This window comes from Habropoda laboriosa, unplaced genomic scaffold, assembly GCF_001263275.1.
Source record: "Habropoda laboriosa isolate 0110345459 unplaced genomic scaffold, ASM126327v1 scaffold423, whole genome shotgun sequence".
NCBI classification, from domain to species: domain Eukaryota; kingdom Metazoa; phylum Arthropoda; class Insecta; order Hymenoptera; family Apidae; genus Habropoda; species Habropoda laboriosa.
The window spans coordinates 247,747-267,364 of NW_017100606.1; the positions used below are offsets into that span (position 1 = coordinate 247,747).

The window sequence follows — 19,618 nt, forward strand, 5'->3', positions numbered from 1 at the left end:
GTATATTATTATGCTTTAGAGATCTCGATGTAACATTTGTGTTTAACATGTTTTGCAAATATTCACTTTCGAGGTATTAAATTTACTGCTTATAAATAAAAGCTTTAAGTAGGGTCAGTTAGGCACTAAAATGGACGGGTCTCGTTTCTTAGAAGTTTCTTTCGAGTATTGCTCGTAAGTTAAGGACACTTAATAATGTTTTAAGTACACTTTATATATCTATATGATTTGTTCAAATAAACAACACGACTAATGCATCAATTTTACAATACATTCCTCACTTTACTCTTACGTTTGCAATATACCCCCTTAAAAATCAATTTTTTAATGATTTTAATATATATTCGATTTTAGGCTCTATTCAATAGTGAAATTGCAATTTCACAGACAGTGCTGATGCGTTTCATCTTTAGCGTCGCTTTCGAATTCTTTAAAATCAGTTATCGTGTCTTATATTGCTCACTTAACTCCTTATGTCAATTTGATAGCTGTGTGATAAGGTAGCATGGACTAGAAAACGCGCGATGAAACCTTATATATTTTCATTTGCCGTTTAAAGACAATTCTGTCGAGAAGGCGAATTCCCGGATTTTCCCCTTTAATCGACAAATACTGCGGCAATGATGTATGTTCTCGGCAGACTAGGATTTATCGAGACGTGGAACATCTATGTTCCTTTGTCACGAAAATAATTCTTAGATTAATCTCTCTTCCGGTGGTGGCTTCATCACATTGTCCATTTCCACACGTGGATTACTGAATTCTTGAGCACTTGGGCTGTACGTTCCTCGCGTAGCTCGTTTCTTTCTAGCCATCATGAATAATGCTACCAAAGAGCCTACAGCAATTAGGAACAGGCATCCGACGATAGGGCCTACGATCACCGCTATATCGAGTGCTTGACTGCCCAAAAAATTTTCCGTCTAAGAAAAAAGAAATTAATATTTACTATACTTAATTAATTATTGAAGACTTTTCGTTTTAAAATATTAAGACGCACCTCTGTACAATTTTGTCCGGTATAATCGTGCGTACATTGACACCTGTAACCGCCATCATCTCCACATGTACACGTACCTCCATTTTGACAATAATCCTGCTAAGAAAAGTAGATGTTATGCGAATAGTGAGAAAAGAATTATCAATGCATGTGAAATTAGGGAGCCTCCAGATCTATACAAGTGGAATTCAAAATTATCAAGACCGAGATGTGTTGTGACGACATAAAAGGGCATTTGATACACCTGGATCCTATTTATATGAATCTGAAGTAACATGTATCGGATGGAATTAGAGAACATTTTTTTGAAGTGTACTACCTCTTTGCAAGGATCCATCATTCCGCAGTTATATCCGCAATAACTCAAATCACAAATGCATTGATAAGTTCCTGGTAAATTATCACATTGCCCATGACCACAATCTGTTGCTGGATCGCGACATTCATCTACATCGATAGAACAATCTGGTCCTGTGTAGCCGGTATGACTACAATCGCAGGTGAAATTATTTACACCGTCGTAGCATTTCCCATCGTTTTTACATGGTATATTTCCCTCTGCATCTGGTGCGCAGTCATCGATATTAATTTCGCAGTAAAGTCCAGAATAACCGGGTGGACAAATACACCGAGGCGTCTAGTAATCTAAACAATGTTATAATTCATTTTATCACTTCGAATTCCATTATAACTACATATATGTAGTAAAAAGATCTACAAATTTGATCGTACTTCGTGAAGCAGTCACATGCAATTTCGCTTAATGGAATCCGTAAAATCTTTGTGTCATCTAGTTTACAAAAATATAACAATTCAGAAAGTAGTTAAAAAGGATATTATATACATACCTGTTGTGATAAATCACATCTACCGCCGTTTTGGCAATTCCGTCCAATGCAATAAGGGACATCGCAAATTGCACCTTCGTAACCAGTCATACAAGTACAGGTGAAATTGTCACCAGTTTGAGAATTGACAACATCTGTACAAATGCCGTTGTTTTTGCAAGGCTGGTTTTCACAAGTAATTAAACGGAAATTTTCACATAAATCGCCAGTAAATTGGTCTGGACATTCGCAACGGAAATATCCGGGAAGATTTATGCATACGCCATCGTGTTGACAAGGCCTAAGCGTTACACACTCGTTTATGTCGCTATCGCATCTAAAATAAAGATAAGATTGATAAGTGAAGAAAATAGTGCTAACGTCGCTGCCATTACTTGTAACTGTAAAGAGAAACCAAATGGATTTATTTAGAATTGTGTCATTTCATAGAAAAAAAAATTCGTCTTCTTTTGAAGAAGTTACATTTAAAAATTGTTTCAATTTTAGTATACATTTTTCTATTTTATACTATAATTGTTATATTATTAATATCCATTTCATTGACTTTCAATACTTTTATAATACCACTAGTATTTAATATGAATAAATTCATTAATGTGTACTAACAGCCATCCAGTCCAGCCACTGTTACACAGACACGTATAATTAGCAATTCCGTCTCTACATGTTGCTCCATTATCGCACTTATTATCAATGCATTCATCGATGTTAAAAGAGCAATCGTCTTCGGTGTATCCTGCAGGACATTCGCAAATGTAACTGCTTGTTTTATCAAGACAGTGACCGTCATTTTTGCAATCCAAGTCAAAACAAAGTTGACAGCCGATACTATCATGGTGTGTCGAATTATTTTCTTGTAACGCTAAATATTCTAAGGGCGTGAAATTAGCGTTTTGATAAACTTCTTCATATGTAAAATAATGTAAAAGCATGCTAGCAATTCTTACTTCGCCCAAACATCCTTTGAAAGCTTCGCCTATAAAACAGAAAAATAGAAAACGTAGTATGCAATTTAAAGGGTAAATATACAGGGTGTCATCGAAGTGGTAGTACAACCCGAAGAAGGGTGAATCTATACGAAAAACATACGTCGAAAATGTAGATTAACATTTCTGTATGCGAAGCTTCATTTCCGAATAAATCGATGTTGAAGAATCATCGAGTACGCGTACACTTACACTTCTGTGAACGTTTTCTAGAATATATTTTCAAATGTTCGAATGCAAGAACAATTTTCTCTTCGCGGTGTTCTGTACTTGTATTGTCATCGTGGTATACAGGACACTTGACGTGGCTTTATAAGTAAAAATTCATCAGTATCAAGTCCGGAGATCGTAGTGGCCAAGTTATTTTACCATTACAATTGATGCAGCAGAGATTTTTGATCTTACTTTTATTTCATTGTTTATCCTTCTTTATTTATCCTTTACATGTACTCGACGAATCTTCAATATCGACTTATTCGGAAATACAGCTTCGTATGAAAAAATGTTACTCTAGATTTTCGATTTATTTTTTGATATAGATTCACCCCTCTTCGGGTTATATCATCTCTTCGCTGACGCCTTGTATAATTTCCACGTTGAAAAATATAAAATAAATGAAAACTGTTACAATTGAGTATCATATTACCTGACATTATATTATAAGGTGGTGAAGCGGTAGTTAATGTACGTTCAGTGAAATCTATCGAATTCTCATTAATGCCGCTTTTATTTTCTAAATTTTGTCTACCGGAACCGATTGTTACGTAACTATGTTTCTCAGATAAAATAGAGCTGAGTCCTCCAAGTGTCACCGTTCCAGTAATCAGTAAATCATACCATAAAGAGAAACTAAAATTTGGACTGACATGCGACGCATATTCGTCGTTAGAATTTGCGTATCCGCATTCCATGGAATTGTTGTTTAATCTAAGTACTATGGATGTCCAATTTCCATCAGGTTCTACTTTACCAAAAGTCAGTATTCCCTGATTTTGCAGATCTAACCGCCAAGATACTGTGATTTTATCCTTATAAACGGAAACTGTGAAATGCTGAGCGCCTACACGAGGCGCGATATGCATCAATGTACCGCCGGTGTTTGATCTATATGTAATTTGAATAGTATCGATGGTTGTATCGGTCACATTCTTTTCCTCCACTTGGTTGTAAACGTATGTGAAAGTCGTCACTCCATTGAAAGTAGCATTAGCGATACATTCGTAGCCATCGTCTAGATTTTGACACTTTGATCCAGCAGGACAATCTTGTAATTGACAAAATTCCATTTCTTGACAGGTTTTGCCGGTATATCCTCGTGGACACTGACACCAAAAATCGTTCCACGTAACATGGCAAGTTCCATTATGATTACATGGATTGCTCACACACACGTTATCGGATACTACACCCTTAAGTACTTTATCGTAATCAAAAGTTACGTTACCGAACTGTTTCAGAGTAGGAATGTCGTTTGCCTGTGAAAAAATAAAAGTTATCAATATTTTTAACTAATTCAGTTAATATAGATAATGAACTGATTTAACATTTTACAATTCAATTCAGATTTTTCAAATAATTTATCAAGTTAAGTCAAATGTGCTCTCTAATATTGGATATTAACGTCTTGTTACTTTTATGCTAATTTTATTTAAGTCAAAAAAAATACGTATTAACTTAAAAAGTTGTAATTATATTACAAATATCATTTGGTTCAGTTTACAATTGAAAACCTGAAACTAGGTCCCATTAGAACTAAATCTTACAATTGAATAATATTTCTGCTTGAAAATATACAATATTATATTCTTACTTTTAAAGGAAAGAATTCAACGACCATAGTTTCGATACCGTTGGATATCTGAACGTCTTGAATAATTCCTTTAAAGTTAACTTGTGGAGTCTGCGATACTTCTATTTGCCGATTATCAACTTGTCGTATGTATCTGGATGCTTGTGGTAAACCTCCCAAATACAAGACAGTTACGTTCAGTTGACCAGAGGCACTGATAGTTTTTCGGAAATACTCTGTACCGTTAATCTTCACTTGTACCAATGTTACGTTTCTAATTATTTGTATAAGATGATTGTTTCCATCGTTTAGTTTCACACCACCAACCGTGTAAGCCTCTGTACCGTTAAACTGTATTCTAACAAGTAATTCACCTCCTTCCAATTGTGCTGCTATGTAAGTTTTCTCTTGAGGTTTAAGATCCGTTTGCAGATTCGGTTCTGAGCCTAAATAAAATATATCACCCCTATCTTGCCTTGTGCGTATAAACATAGAGATATCGACGATTAATCTGACAGCTCTTCTAGCCATATCGGATACTTTCACGGTTACGTAACTGTTTGTGATATTTTCATATCCAAATGTAGCCGCTGTCATATTATATTGACAGGTATGTCCGAGATATGGTCTTTCGCATTTGCAGGAAAAATCACGCCATCTGTCTGTACAGTGACCACCGTTTTTACAACGGTTTGGCGAACATTGAGCCTCGCGTGGACAGCCCGGTTCAACGTCTTCCATATACACGGTTTTTGACGAAGTTCCAGAGTATACCTAAATGATGATTATTGTGTAAAATTTTCGTAAAAGCTGGTACTTTTATAAAAGTAATTTATTATTTTAGTTTTTTTATATGGCTTAAGATACAACATACCCACTCCCCGTTAATAACAACATCTTCGGTGCAGCCGACGAAGAAGGACGGGCCATGAGTTAATCGTCGCAGGTAATTGGTAGTACCGCCAACATAAGTCATTGGAAAAGACGTGTGATTGGAATTGGAGCCCTCGTTCAAGCTAATAGGATAGATTGTTTGCTCTTCGTTAGCTGAGAGTACTAGGTGCGTGGCATTGATAGCGACAAACACTTTTTGCCAAGTGGAATCGTTTAAACCACTGCCAATGAACACACCCTCCCACTTGTTTAAGAGACTCGAATGCAGATTCAATTTGCCGTTGACAAGTTCAAGTATATAAAATGTCAGGCCCTTTCCAATAGCGAGTAATCCATTTGGTAAGGTTGTTCGAAAACGGAATTGTATGTCGTATCCTTCGTCTCGAGTGGTATTCACTAAAACGTACGAGCTGCCATTCAAGGACATTGTCGTTACCTATGAAAAAATAAATAAATAAATAAATAAAAGGAACTAAAATTACATAGCTGGAAGCGGACGAAAGCTTTCGGTTTTTACATCTACGAACCTTCATCTGTGTCGTATATTTTAGTGCAGGATATAACAAGAAGTGTAATTAAATTAAGTAATAAATTAACATAACGTATTACAATAATAAACATTTCCTACGATTTACACGAAAAGAAGTCGCAACGAGCGTAAATTTGAAAACTTACGTAGTCACAAATTTCTCCGTGGTATCCATTTGGACATGTACAATTAAATTTATGTATAGTTTCATCGACGAGATACGGCCAACATGTGCCACCGTTTTGACAAGCGTTTCCTTGACAACCGATCAGCTCTACTGAACAATTTTTTCCGCCGTATTCTGGATCACAAGTGCAAGTATAATCAGCTCTTCCATCGGTGCATACGCCATGCTCGCAAGGTGTATATCGTTTACACTCATCTATGTCGTGTTGACAATGATCGCCTTCGTACCCGTCGTCACACTCGCAGGTGTAACCACCGATGCGGTCTACGCAGGATCCAGCCTGGCAGGGATTGCTATCGCATTCGTTAATATTCACTTCGCAATTTTTCCCCGTGACGCCTTGTACACAAAGGCATTCGTACCTGAAACAAATTTGAAAATTGTAATCACTTTTTTTCGATGCACCCAAGCCATTCGTTATTCTTGTTCGATTATCGTAAACATCACGGTATACCTACCCGCTTGCATTCGCATAACTGAACTCTTGATTAAATATCGATGGTAACGTTACCGCGTCACTTTTGTATAATTCCATGTTCGATTTCTCTAGACAAGTGCCGTTGTACTGACAGGGTGAACTTTCGCATTCATTTATATCGACCTCGCAATTTTTACCGGTATAGCCGGCATAGCACTGACATTTGTAATTTTTAATGTCATCTATACAGAAAGCACCGTTTATACAGGGCTCCGACCGGCAATCGTCGATATTTTTCTCGCAGTGAAAACCTTCGAAGCCGGTGTCGCTGCAGTCGCAAGTGTAATTGTTTACACCATCTATGCATTGGCCATGATTCAAACACGGCAACGGCTCGCAATCGTCGATATTTATCTCGCAATTCAATCCGCGGAAGCCAGGTGAACATATACACATATAATTGGCAATTTCGTCGACGCAAGTCGCGCCGTTTAAACAAGGATTACTCTCGCATTCGTTTACATCCATGTCGCATGTTTTTCCAGAATAACCAGGTGGACATTGACATTCGAATGTGTTAATACCGTCGATGCACGTAGCGTTATTTTTGCACGGTCCGCATAGACACTCGTCGATGTCGATGTCACAGTGATCTCCAGAGAATCCTGGTCTGCAAAAGCAGTTATAGCCGCCCTCCGTATTCACGCAGATACCATTGTTGCATAACGAGCTGCCTTCTATTTCGCACTCGTTTATATCTTCCTCACAGTATTGACCTGCGAATTTTAGTAATTGCGATTAGCCGGTGAAAAATATGTACTACTGTGTTTATTAAAAATTAGATAATTGAATATATAAATCTTTGTGATTGGTGGCAAATGAGGATAAGTATAATATACAGGGTGAGTCACATAACTTTCCCACCTTGGGATAATTTTTAAAGTATGTGTTTTACAAAAAAGTGTTTCATATATAAATTGCACGATATCGAAGGGAACACGTGTAACTGAAACGATTTTTTTAAATAACCTACTTGTTTACGAGATACCAAGTTGTTCTAGAATTTTTTAAACGGAATGCGTACCTTTTTGTATGAAAATTTAAAGGAGCAGTGTCCAGTGTCCTGTTATTTGTCCTGAACTTAATAATTAACGATAGCCTCGCTACTCATCTTACTTACAGCAGGTGCTCAAAGCGATACCCGTCGATTTCCATACACCTGTGCAATCTGTTAATTAAGGATAGAAGTGTTCCATTTTTTTACCATTCTATAGTTTGATGATACATAGAAAATTCAAATAATTTATAATTTTATATAACTCTGAGGTAGAATTATTAAATAACATAAATGACGTAGAATTATTAAACAAAGAAAATTCAAATAATTCACAATTTTACATAAATTATTACTTTAATTTTTCTTACAGAAAATTCACTGCTCTTTTAAATTTTGTTACCAAAAGGTATGTGTTTCCTTCGATACCGTGCAATTTCTATACAAAACTTTTTTCTTTTTTGTAGAACATATTTTAGAAGTTATCCGGGGTAGACAAGTTACGCGACTCACCCTGTGTAATTTTTGTATAAAATAATTTTTCCTTAAAGAACACCGCGTACCTTGGAAGCCGTCTTTGCACTTGCATTCAAAACCCTGTTCCCCAAGATCAATACACACACCGCTGTTGCAGGGTTTCGTCGCACAATGGTCAACAATAAGGGTACAATTAGGATCTCTATAACCCTCGCGACATATACACTCGTAACCTGCAATACCGTCCACGCAAACTTTACCATCGGGACATATCACGTCAATGCAGTCATTCACGTTAATGTCACAAATTTTCCCTTCGAAACCACGGGGACATTCGCAAATGAACTCTCGCCGGGACCTTGGTATCAAAGTGCAGTTCCCGTTATTTTGGCAAGGATTTACCGCGCAAGCATTGTACTCGCGTTCGCAATTTTCGTCCATGAAATCCTTCGTGCAGTTGCATATGTATCCGTTGATTCGATCGATGCACGTGCCACCGTTTTGACAAGGTTGCGATAGGCACTCGTCCACGTTGATTTGACAGTTTTTGCCTGGTAACATTGGCGACAAATACTTTTCATTAAATTGGATAGATGTATAATGTTAAAAGGAATAATTGTAGGTATATTGTCTGGGCCGCATTTTTCATAAGGCGCAAGCTGCGGCCTCACTCTCTAAGGGGTCACATTTTGAAACTTTGTGTCATCTTTATTTTATTAAAATTAGTTATTATGGAAATGTCGAGTTTTATTTTCAATAAACTTACAAAAAAAATGTGTGTATGAATTTGATTGACTGAAATAGTTTTGTTCTCTTGAGGCCAAAGTAATGATGTTGCGCCTAGGGCCTCCAAAAAATATAAATTAGTGTTAAAATAAAAATATGCATAACAGAAGTTCGAACGATTGCTTCGAATAGTACAGTCCGTATATTATTCAGACGTGAAGTTTTTCAGATTCATTGAATACTCTAGCATATTTTCAAGATAAGGTCAACGGGTGAAACTTCCAAGTTAATGTTTCACTTCAAAGTTGAATTATCACGTTTAACGAAACAAATGTGCCCTTTGTAGTTGGGACAAAATACGTATGGAATATGTACGATTTGAACGAATCCAATCTCCTCTTTCAACACAGGAAAAGCAACAAAACGACATTTTCAACGTCGGTTGATCATGTTCTGGGTTGTAAAACAAGCGTATCGCAGAGAGTTCTTAAGCAAAGCTAAGTGCAGGCAGAAGATTCGATGAATCAAGTGTGATTACCAGTATATCCCGGGAGACATTGACAGTAGTAGCTATTCTGTTGATCAATGCAGATTCCGCCGTTGCGGCAAGGATCACTGGAGCACTCGTCCATGTCAATCGAGCACTCTGGGCCCGTCCATCCTGGCTCGCAGGTGCAATAATAGCCGCCGGGCTGTTCAGAGCGAGACGTAACAAAGAAAGCAAGAAGCCACATAGAAATACATTTAACGCGACACGGTCGATTAATCGGTTGGACGTTCATGCAAAGCCGTGTGTAAATACTTCACTCACATAATCATGACAAGCGGAAGCTTGTTTGCAAGGTAGATCACGACAGGTGATCGGATCCTTGCATTGTGGTCCCGTCCAGAATCTCGGGCATTGACACATAATACCGAAACGCGTCTCGAGACAACTGCCTCCGTTGTAGCAGGTAGAACACCAATCCGAGGCTGGTGACAAGCATGTTGTTCCTGATGGACCATGCGTCACATAGAATTGGCAGACACTTACACGCAACATTTAAGAACAAGGTGCCAAATGTACGAGAAAAGGGATTTCGTTGCAACGAGAAAGAAGGACAAAAGATAAATTCATACAGGTGTTAGTCACATTTCACTTTTAAAGTAAACGTAGCATAATGACACCAATGATAGCCGTTGACATTTAACACGTTGACTACCGCGATGAATAGGATTTTTTTACCTAGTAATTACGCTGCAACACGTACACTCTCATTCATAAGTACTAGGACACTTGTTGAATGTGAAGCGCACGGAGATCTACTAAAGTTTACTGAGTTCTACTGAAATCTACTGTACTCTACTAATATCTATCGAAATCTTATAAAACACCGGTTAGAATTGACTAAAATCCACTTAGCGAATGTGAAGCAAGCCTCTTTGTCATTACAAGTTTAATATAAAATTATCTGATTCACAAAAATGATTACAAAATTATTAGGATCCTAGGAAAAAATTATTCGTTCTAGAATCTTGGAGTGTAACGAGTACATGTGTATATTTTTACTAATACATCCGGAAATCTATAGGAAATGTAATTTAAATCGTATAATCCTTTCTACGCGAACATAATGAGTGTTCTAATACTTGTGAACGGTAGCGTATAAATTTACCTGACAATTAAGTTGTAACACATCTTTATATTACCTAACTCTACCGGTAACTGAGTAAACAAGAAGACAGTTAAGTTCATAAATAGGACAGAAATTTGGATTGTTGCAGAGGTACGGAGGAATTGGCGGCGCATTTGAACAAGGAATAGCTTGGAAAATTGCAGATGACTGGGGAAAGAGAGTTACAGAATGTCTCAAAGGGTTAGAACCAACTTGATACAGCACATTCTGGAAGTGAAATAGATGCAAGTTTTTAGAATGTCGAAGATTCACTGTCCGTTAAGCAGAATTATAAAATGCTTGCAGGCCTCGTAACTCTGCAGGCATGCTAATTGAGAAATGAACAAGTGCCATTACCGCCAACTATGATTCACATGATTTCGCAAGACTTATAATACATGTTTAAAAGTTTCTCCTTCCGCAATAATAGAAATTTTCATTCATTGAACTAGTGTTATAGGGATTTCTTCAAATATTTCCACTGTATTACGAACCGTTGTAAATACACCGCTAATACGCTTTCAAGACACAGTACAAAAGTGTGTGGCGTACAAAGAAACAACTGATAAACAAGAGAGTCACTCGTTTACCAGTCAGCAATTCTACAGAGCTGCAAAATTAACAAAATAGTATACAATTTTCTTTGATAAATAATAAAGTATTATAATACCTTAGTGAAATATTTTTTTTTTCATTTATACCACCCCCTGAATACGCTGTATCGATATCGTCTCTGCACAGTTAAAGGAGTAAGTGTACGGAAAGGCAGCTTGAAACTTAGAAGAGTGGTAAAACGGGATAACACCTTTTCCCTTGAATCTTCTATTCGGCTGTTCAAAAACAACGACAAATACGATCAATCGTCCCGTAATATTAGATTTCATTCAAAGCAACGAAGAACGGCCTACAGTCGTGGCAGTCAGTATGTTAAAAAATGATTATACGGTTAAACTTCAAGTTCTTCATATTTTATGTGCGTTACGAAAAGTGGCAGGTTTCGTTTGCCTTATTGAGAAACAGCAACGTTTGTCTTCATTGCCACGAAATATATGTTTCGTTTTCCGTCGCGAGAAGTAGCACATCCGAATGACAGAAAGCATGTTTAGCTTTACACCGCAGCAACAGACAAAGTTTCATTTTTTTTTTTTTTTTGTACCATGTAAGTCGAATCTGATCTAATCAGAATTTTGTCCTGATCCGATCATACTGTACAGTATTTCTCGTTTAATTAACGCTAACTCGGGTCCGCACCGCGACTATTATCGAGGGAGGTCCTAAGTGTTCTGAGTATTCTCGGCTGTCGTCTCTCTTCGGTTCGTTCGCTTCTCGAGTGCATCGAAAGTGAGAAACGTTTCAAATCTTTTTCGTTTTCAAGATTAGATTAGATATTATTTATTAAACAATATTTTCAAAGGCAGACTTTCATTGCAACCTGCATGTCAACGATTTGAACTGACCGCACGCCGAAAGTGTTCGCCGCAAAATCTTCCCGGTGAGACAGTACAATGTATTATAGTTTTCACGACGGAAGACCAAACGTGGCAACATTCGCAAGAAACGATGAAATGTGCTTCTTTACGTGCAAAGTGCTGTTCCTCGTAAGACAAATGAAACGTGCTACTTCCCGTAACGCATGTCGATTTATCGTCTCACCTTTCCACTCCGGTGGACAGGTACAGTTGTATCCGTCCTTGTTGCTCGTGCATGTTCCGCCATTGCTGCACGGATTACTGGCACAATAATTGATAGTGCAATTCGGGGGATTGCCCATGAATCCGGGATTACAAACGCATTGCGGGCCGTGTGCGTCTTCAACGCAAATGCTATTCAAAGGACATGCTGCGTTTTCGCACAAACTTCTAAGCTCGCAATGCCGACCCGTGTATCCAGATGGACAGGTGCAATGATAGGAGCCAACGTCATCCACACAATCCCCGCCGTGCATGCAGGGATTCGATAAACATTCGTTTAAGTTTAATTCGCAATTTTGACCCTCGAAGCCGTTCGGGCAATGGCAGATGTAACCACCGTAATTATCGTAGCAGACACCGTTGTTCAAGCAGGGGTTCGCTAAGCATTCGTCGATATCGATTTCGCAGTTTGCACCTTCGTACCTGTAACAGGATGAACATTAAGGACAATTATTACAGTTTTTTCTAGGGAAAAAATCTTCCGTTCTTCATTTTTCGGGGAATATTTCTTTCAACTGTTTGTTCAACAGATACCGAATTACCGAGATTTTTGTTGCATTCAGTAGAACAGTTAGAAACGAGAAAATTTCATTTTTTCGAACGGAACCGAGTACTCGATTATTCGTGCAACACTTCAAGCAGTTCGAAGCTACTCGATTAATTCTGAGAGACTCGAATTTTTGCGAAGTATCAGTACTATCTGGCTTAATCTTGTGAATATTTAAGTATGTAACATCAGTTGCGAAGTTTCAACAATATGTCATATCTGTTTTAAGAAAAATTGGTATATTTCAATTTCTCAGTACTGTTAGAGTAGTTGAAATTTTATACTCATTTTTTGTAAATATATGATATTGGGTCAATTTCATCTACATTTACTTATTCGTGTAACTTTACAAACTCCGTGCAAGCGTTAACATTGTCATGTGTGACGTATTCGTTACATGTCTTACGTACTACGTACATTATTCAGAATAAAGTATGCAAATTTTTATAAATTCTAAAGCGAACATTTCTCGTACTTTAACAAAAAGAAACTGTCACCCCATAGTATATCAAAATAGCAATGAAAAATAATCCTATTCTTGTTAGCGATTTAATTACCACTTACTACAACAGTACTTATCATTCTATATTAAAAAAAAAAAGTGTCTAAATCTAAAACTAAATCATCTGATAATTACATTTTACTCGAATATACGCACATCAGTTCACGTCAATTATTTTTATTACTTCAAAATGTACGAGTTTATTGGTTGCGCTCGTAATGTTTTGTGAACGCGGTCTATCGCCCTCCTCAAAGGGTTGAATTACTTAGATAAATACTGAAGATAAATACATAAAGCAAGCGTACCCAGTTCTGTCGCATATGCAGGTATAATTGTTGATACCATCTATGCATGATCCGCCGTGTTTGCAAGGACTCGAAGAGCACTCGTTAAAATTCGTTTCACAATTCTTTCCCGTCCATCCGGGCAGGCATTCACACTTGTACTCGCTCTCTGTGAGCGCTAAACAAACACCGTCGTTTCTGCACGGGCTTTGCTCGCAAAGTCGTACGCCAAGCTGCGACTCGCAGAAAGCTCCGGTGAACCCTGGCTTGCACACGCAACTAAAGTCCCCTTTCGAATCTTCATTGCAGGTACCACCGTTGCGACAGGGGCTGCTGGTGCACAGCGGACCTGACAAATTCGTTGTAAATATAATATTCTAGATTTTGCCGCAGTGTAATGGTTGAAACAGTGACCGAGAGAGAAGCGTTAAAAAAAAAGGTATGAGAGTGTCGCAGGCGCACGTCCACAGGAAGTGAATGCGTGAAAAAATGCAAGCAACTGTTAAATAGAAAAATCAGATGCAACGTATAAAACATAAAAACATTGTTGCAAATGTCGGAGAATTAAGCAACGTACTTTTTCTGTCGAATTTCATATTAACGGTGCCGGAATTGTTCAATATTCTCTTATTTTGTTTAACACTCTACGGGCCCGTGTAACTTTCAAGTCACATACTAACATATCGATATTTTATTAAATAATTGAACTTTCTTCCACAAAATGGCATAAACGTCTCCTTATTAACCAGTAACTTTCTTGATAGCCGTTGTTACTTCAAAGTTACAATATGTATTTTTTGTGATAAACTTGTCGAAACTGCTGAAATCACTGTTATTCCGTATTTATAGGTCGACATTTGCTAATTTTACGTTGCATAAATTCTTTTACAGTCAAGAAAAATATTCGGCCCATAGAGGGTTGATTTAATTTATTTGTCTGATATTCAATTTATCTTATTTACTATGGCTTTTAAACTTTTGCCTTCATTTCTGTAACTACAAATTAATGCAAAACTTTCAATTCGCTGGCAAAAGTTGCTATTACGCGATATTGGTCCATTTCAGAAAGAAACAGAGCAGTTGCGATCATTTTTTCGTAGAAACATTATAATCGATTCTACGAATATATTTTGTGTTTTTCCACGCTTCGGCCTACTGTGCACGGCACTTTCAAGTGACACTGAAATCCAATCACCTGTGGTCAGAAAGAAGAAGCAAGCTAGAAGAGAAATAACGCAAAAACAGAACGACACCGATGTGAAATTTATGTTTGAGGCAGCACGCGAAAGAGATATGAATATGCTAAATTGTTTCTTAACAAAAAACAACAGGTGAACGCGAGAAAATATATGCGACCGCGATGTTTTGTATCTCAAGTACATATTCCGTTTCTTCGGCACAGTTGAAATGAAATTACGAATTGAGATAATCGAGCAAGACGCGTTGCGCGCAAAATCATTTCTTATAAACGTTTCAAAGGTCGGCTGTAGAATTATTCATGCAGTACTCAGTCTTAACTGTAGATTAAAGTCGTGTTGTTAAATCAGAATTGTAAGTAATTTCTATGGCATTCTATTGAACTGATAAGGGCAAGGCTGGTAACTGTTAAGAAAAAAAGAAAGGCTAAAATACAAGCAAGTACTATGCGAGTGTCATGCGTGAAGACTAAAAAGAGAACCCCATGGTCAATTACTCCTTCGTTGATATTCCATTATTAACACTTTTGTTAAAAGAACGTCAAATTTTATTTTCAGACCAAATTTACTTGTAGTGTACCTTTAATCGTAGACGAAGATTGTCACGTGAAATATGCAGGCATACACATCCGTCCATAAGTATTAAGACTACCGAATGTGAAGCAGTCACTATTGCATTATTAAGATCCTGATTAGATACAATTAAGATACAACCGGTGCATACGATAAAACCTCTAAATATCTACTTTGTGTAGAAATGAATTTTCCCCGACGTGATTCGCATAATTGATTCAAAGCCACCGAATTTCTATCAGAATGGTATCTGCAAGCTGTCAGAAAAATGGCAAAGTCACCGTATCGCGTATTTGTCCTTTTCTATTCGTTTCACAAACCTATCATTTATGTGAAGAGCTACTTAACTTACTGATATATGATATTAACTTTGGCGAAGAAACGTTATTTAAATTATACAATACTTTCTGAATGTAACAGGTGTCCTAATACTTATGAACGGCAGTGTATCTGAGATAAATGTTGCGTTGTTTGAAAAATTGTTGCTGATGAAAGTTGCACAGTTTCAAGGGAGATATTACATAGCGTACTCTATCTGTAAGTGGGGACGTTTTGGAAATTTCCAGGTCAGCTTTCTTCTTCCAAATGGGATAACGTATTTTTTTACAACAGAATTCGTACGAATGTGAAGTTACTAGAGAAAGTATATAAGCCTTTATTTACCCCAAATCTAATTGGGTAAACGAGGTACTGTGCTTCGCTTCTTGAAAATTTCGCTCGTGGTACGTTAAACTGGAGATCCGCAAGGATGTGATAGCAATGCTGTGTATGGCAAACATTAACCGAGGATATCTTCGACGCTAAATTACGAACGCATTAGTCATTTACGATAAGGTAAAGCTACCTGTGTTGGCAAATAAACACCGTTGCTTTAACGAAGTTTTCAGGGGTATTACATTTCTGTCTGCGTGTTACGCGAAGCAAATTTTCGAAAACTCAAACGTTTGCATTCAATAAAGAAATAATTCAGAATTTCAACACAAAAAGTTAGAACGCTCTGTAAAGAGGGTCACCCACGATGTACTGTACTTTTGTAACCGTGCAATTCTTGTGCGTAACAATTTTTCAAAGAACGCATAATTTAGAAATTGCTCGAGGTGTATAGTTTAAATGGTGCACCCTGTATGCTAATGATTTTATAGTATGAAAATGATGGTTTGCTGAAAAACTATCTACTTGTAACACAGAAATAATTCTACTCGAATGTTGTAACTGACATTATCAGGTGTCTCTAATAGTTCGTGGTTCTATTTCTATCCTTCATCCCACGCCAAACCCCTATATTCGACATCGAGGTCTACCGTTGTCAATTTGACAGTTGTTGCCGGAATATCGCGCGTAACAGTGGCACTCGTAACGATCCTGTCGTGATACGCATTTACCATGCATCATGCATGGCTCGTGATGACAGAAATCCATGGTGGTGATTGCACTTGATCCTACACCACCGTTGAGTCCGCTCGTACCACCTGGAAGTTTCGTAGGAGAATCGGGCATGCAATCTACTGCTTAATATAAGTGGTACATACGATTCACACGTGTAATCTGCGAGTTCACGCAGATATAAACTAAATATTACGTGGTCTTCACTCTGAAAGTGCACAGTGATTGAAATGTTCTACGGTATATTAGTTGACTTTTGTACTAGCTTTGAATTTCGTGGAAATTCTATCGGTATAGGAGAAAATACTCTTAGGAAACAAAATTGGAAATAAGAAAGGTACTTAGTTATCCAGCGGCAGTTAATATTCACCGAATCTTCCATTTAAATGTCCTGCAGTGTATACACTACCGGCGAAAAGTTTCGAATCACCGAGCATTGCAATTTACACAAAAATTTCCAGAAAAAAGTCAGCGACTTTGAGAATTTTTTATCACTCGCATCAAGTGGTACGAGATAAATTGGTAAATGTAGAATTGAGATAAACTTGAAATCTATGAAAAATTAACAGCAGATTTAATATCGATGAAAAGTGGGAGGTGATTCGAAACTTTTGGCCGGTGGTGTACGTCTTAATTATTACAATTTCTAAAATTCGTTTTTGCCAAATCAGATCCCTAATTCTTAACCTCTTAGGCACTGAGCACCACTATAGTGGCTTACGCGGATGTATTTTTCTATACGACGCCTTTGTGTTGTACCGTGTTTTAAGATGTACCACACTGAAATGTACTATTAATTATTAGAATAAATTGTTAAAGTTAAAATGCGCGTTAAAATCATATCTTAATTTAAAAAAATTTTTTAAATAAATATTTTTATAAATACTAATGAAAAATTATAATTTAATCATCAAACACTTCATTCCAATGTACTCGTGTAAAGAACAGCATTATCCGTCACACATTGCAGTGCCGTATCATTTACACGTAATTCGCGTTGAACTCTGCCGTACCGAGAAACAGCCCCGCGTAAAGTTCCGCCGTGCCTAAGAGATTAATTAGCGAATTTCCGCGGGGCAGGGACCAAACGCTGCTCCATTATTGATAGAATCGTTGAAAAGAATGCCAGGACCTTGGAGAATGCATCCTCTGAATCCTTCTCCCACGACGAGGGAGCCATTCATATCGTAGTCGGGTAGCGTAAGAATTGCAGCATTATACGTTGCGTTGGCAATTACCTAAACAGAACCGTTTCAAATCGACATCGCAAAGAACATTTTTTTCTCTTCTCCTTTCAACGGAGTGAAGTATTTGCAATCTGATCAGAATGAACAATAAGTAAATGCTGTGGCGTTGATCTGAATTACATGTTCCATTGAACCCTCTCTTTTTCAAGTAATTGTTTAACAATTGTTTTGTTGATATCCCCAAGCATTTCTTGCCGATCAATTATTTTATATAATTAGTCTTTGAATGATTGTACGTGTATGTACACTGCCGTTCGTAAGTATTTTAGGACACCTATTATGTTCAGAAAGTATTGTACGATTTAAGTTACATCTCTTCGTCAAAGTTAGTGTGATATATCGGTCGAAATATACAGGGTGTTCGTATTATTCGTTTCCAGCGTTTTTCGCGTGAGTGGTAGATTTGCGAGAAAAATTGAAGAGGACAAAGTTTTAAATACTTTTTATACACACTACGATGACTGCAATAGATTTTTTAAATTTACCATGATTTTCGCGTAATTAAGACACTACGAATTTTTTAAATTGATAGCTATAATTCCTTCTGTATTATATGAAAATTGTTACCGAGGCAAGTTCAACGACCTACGCAAACTCATTTTCGTGACGATGTTTGGTGTGACATAATCAAACGACACTAGTTGCACTAGGAAATTCCAGACTGAATCATTTTTTCCAGGACCTTAATAATTTTGCAGCGACTGTTCAGGTTTGCCTCACATTCAGTAAGTGTTTTGATACTTATGGACGGGAGTGTATACTAATTGTGAGTTTAAATACGAACTTAAAAATATCACATATTTTCCTTCCTATTAAGCGTCTAATCATTTTTATAATTTTGCAACCGTTTGTAAAGTATCTTCGCAAATGAAAGGCCATTCACATTCCCTAAAATGTGCATATATTCAAAGAAAATAACGAGTAATTATAATGTTTCTTTGTGCTGAAGCTGTTAATGCACATCTTCAATTTTTCAACCCTTTGCTATCCGACTATCGTTCAACGTTTCATTTCGACTGGCTTACTTATGAGTTACTTTAGAAAATATTTCATAGCTGTTTTCGTTGCTAGAAATATGTCTTATACAGGGTGAGTCTCCTAACATGACGACCTCAAATAACTCGTAAGGTATTCGTTGCACGAAAAAATGTTTCAAACAAAAGTTGCATGGTATCTAGGGGGACATGCGGTGCTCTAATCTGTTTTCCATTACTTTACTTTTTTATTGAGATATTAGGGCCACCTTTAGTTTTTTAAATAGAACGTCTAATATTTTTTCTCGAATGCGGATAAATCGTCAAATTTTGCGTAAAAAGGTATTATACAAAGTGGGGCTTAAAATGAATAATTACTGAGATATTTATAAAACAAGTAAACAAAGTCGTGCTAAGAATCACCTTGGCTGAGCGTATTTCCTAATAGAAGATTATTAATTTGAAGATATCTCAGTAATTATCCGTTTTAGGTCCCACTTTGTAATAATACTTTTTTACGCAAAATTTGACGATTTATCCGAATTCGAAAAAAAATATTAGACATTCCATTTAAAAAACTGAAGGTGACCCTAATATCTCAATAAAAAAGCAAGGTAATGAAAAACAGATTAGAGCACTCTATATCCCCCTAGATACC

General features: G+C 37.1%; 1 protein-coding gene across 1 annotated transcript in view; it reads right to left on the bottom strand.

The window, feature by feature from the left end:
- Positions 1 to 215: 215 nt before the first annotated feature.
- LOC108576693 (protein crumbs) overlaps positions 216 to 19,618 on the bottom strand; it is a 55,973-nt gene continuing 36,570 nt past the window's right edge. The window contains 17 exon segments of the mRNA XM_017939738.1: positions 216 to 923; positions 1,001 to 1,096; positions 1,320 to 1,637; positions 1,849 to 2,164; positions 2,455 to 2,824; positions 3,481 to 4,309; positions 4,645 to 5,397; positions 5,498 to 5,953; positions 6,193 to 6,595; positions 6,692 to 7,427; positions 8,269 to 8,733; positions 9,447 to 9,600; positions 9,720 to 9,901; positions 12,217 to 12,677; positions 13,609 to 13,936; positions 16,658 to 16,825; positions 17,761 to 17,977. Of these exon segments, the coding sequence (XP_017795227.1) occupies positions 696 to 923; positions 1,001 to 1,096; positions 1,320 to 1,637; positions 1,849 to 2,164; positions 2,455 to 2,824; positions 3,481 to 4,309; positions 4,645 to 5,397; positions 5,498 to 5,953; positions 6,193 to 6,595; positions 6,692 to 7,427; positions 8,269 to 8,733; positions 9,447 to 9,600; positions 9,720 to 9,901; positions 12,217 to 12,677; positions 13,609 to 13,936; positions 16,658 to 16,825; positions 17,761 to 17,977 (6,480 nt within the window). The 3' untranslated portion in view covers positions 216 to 695.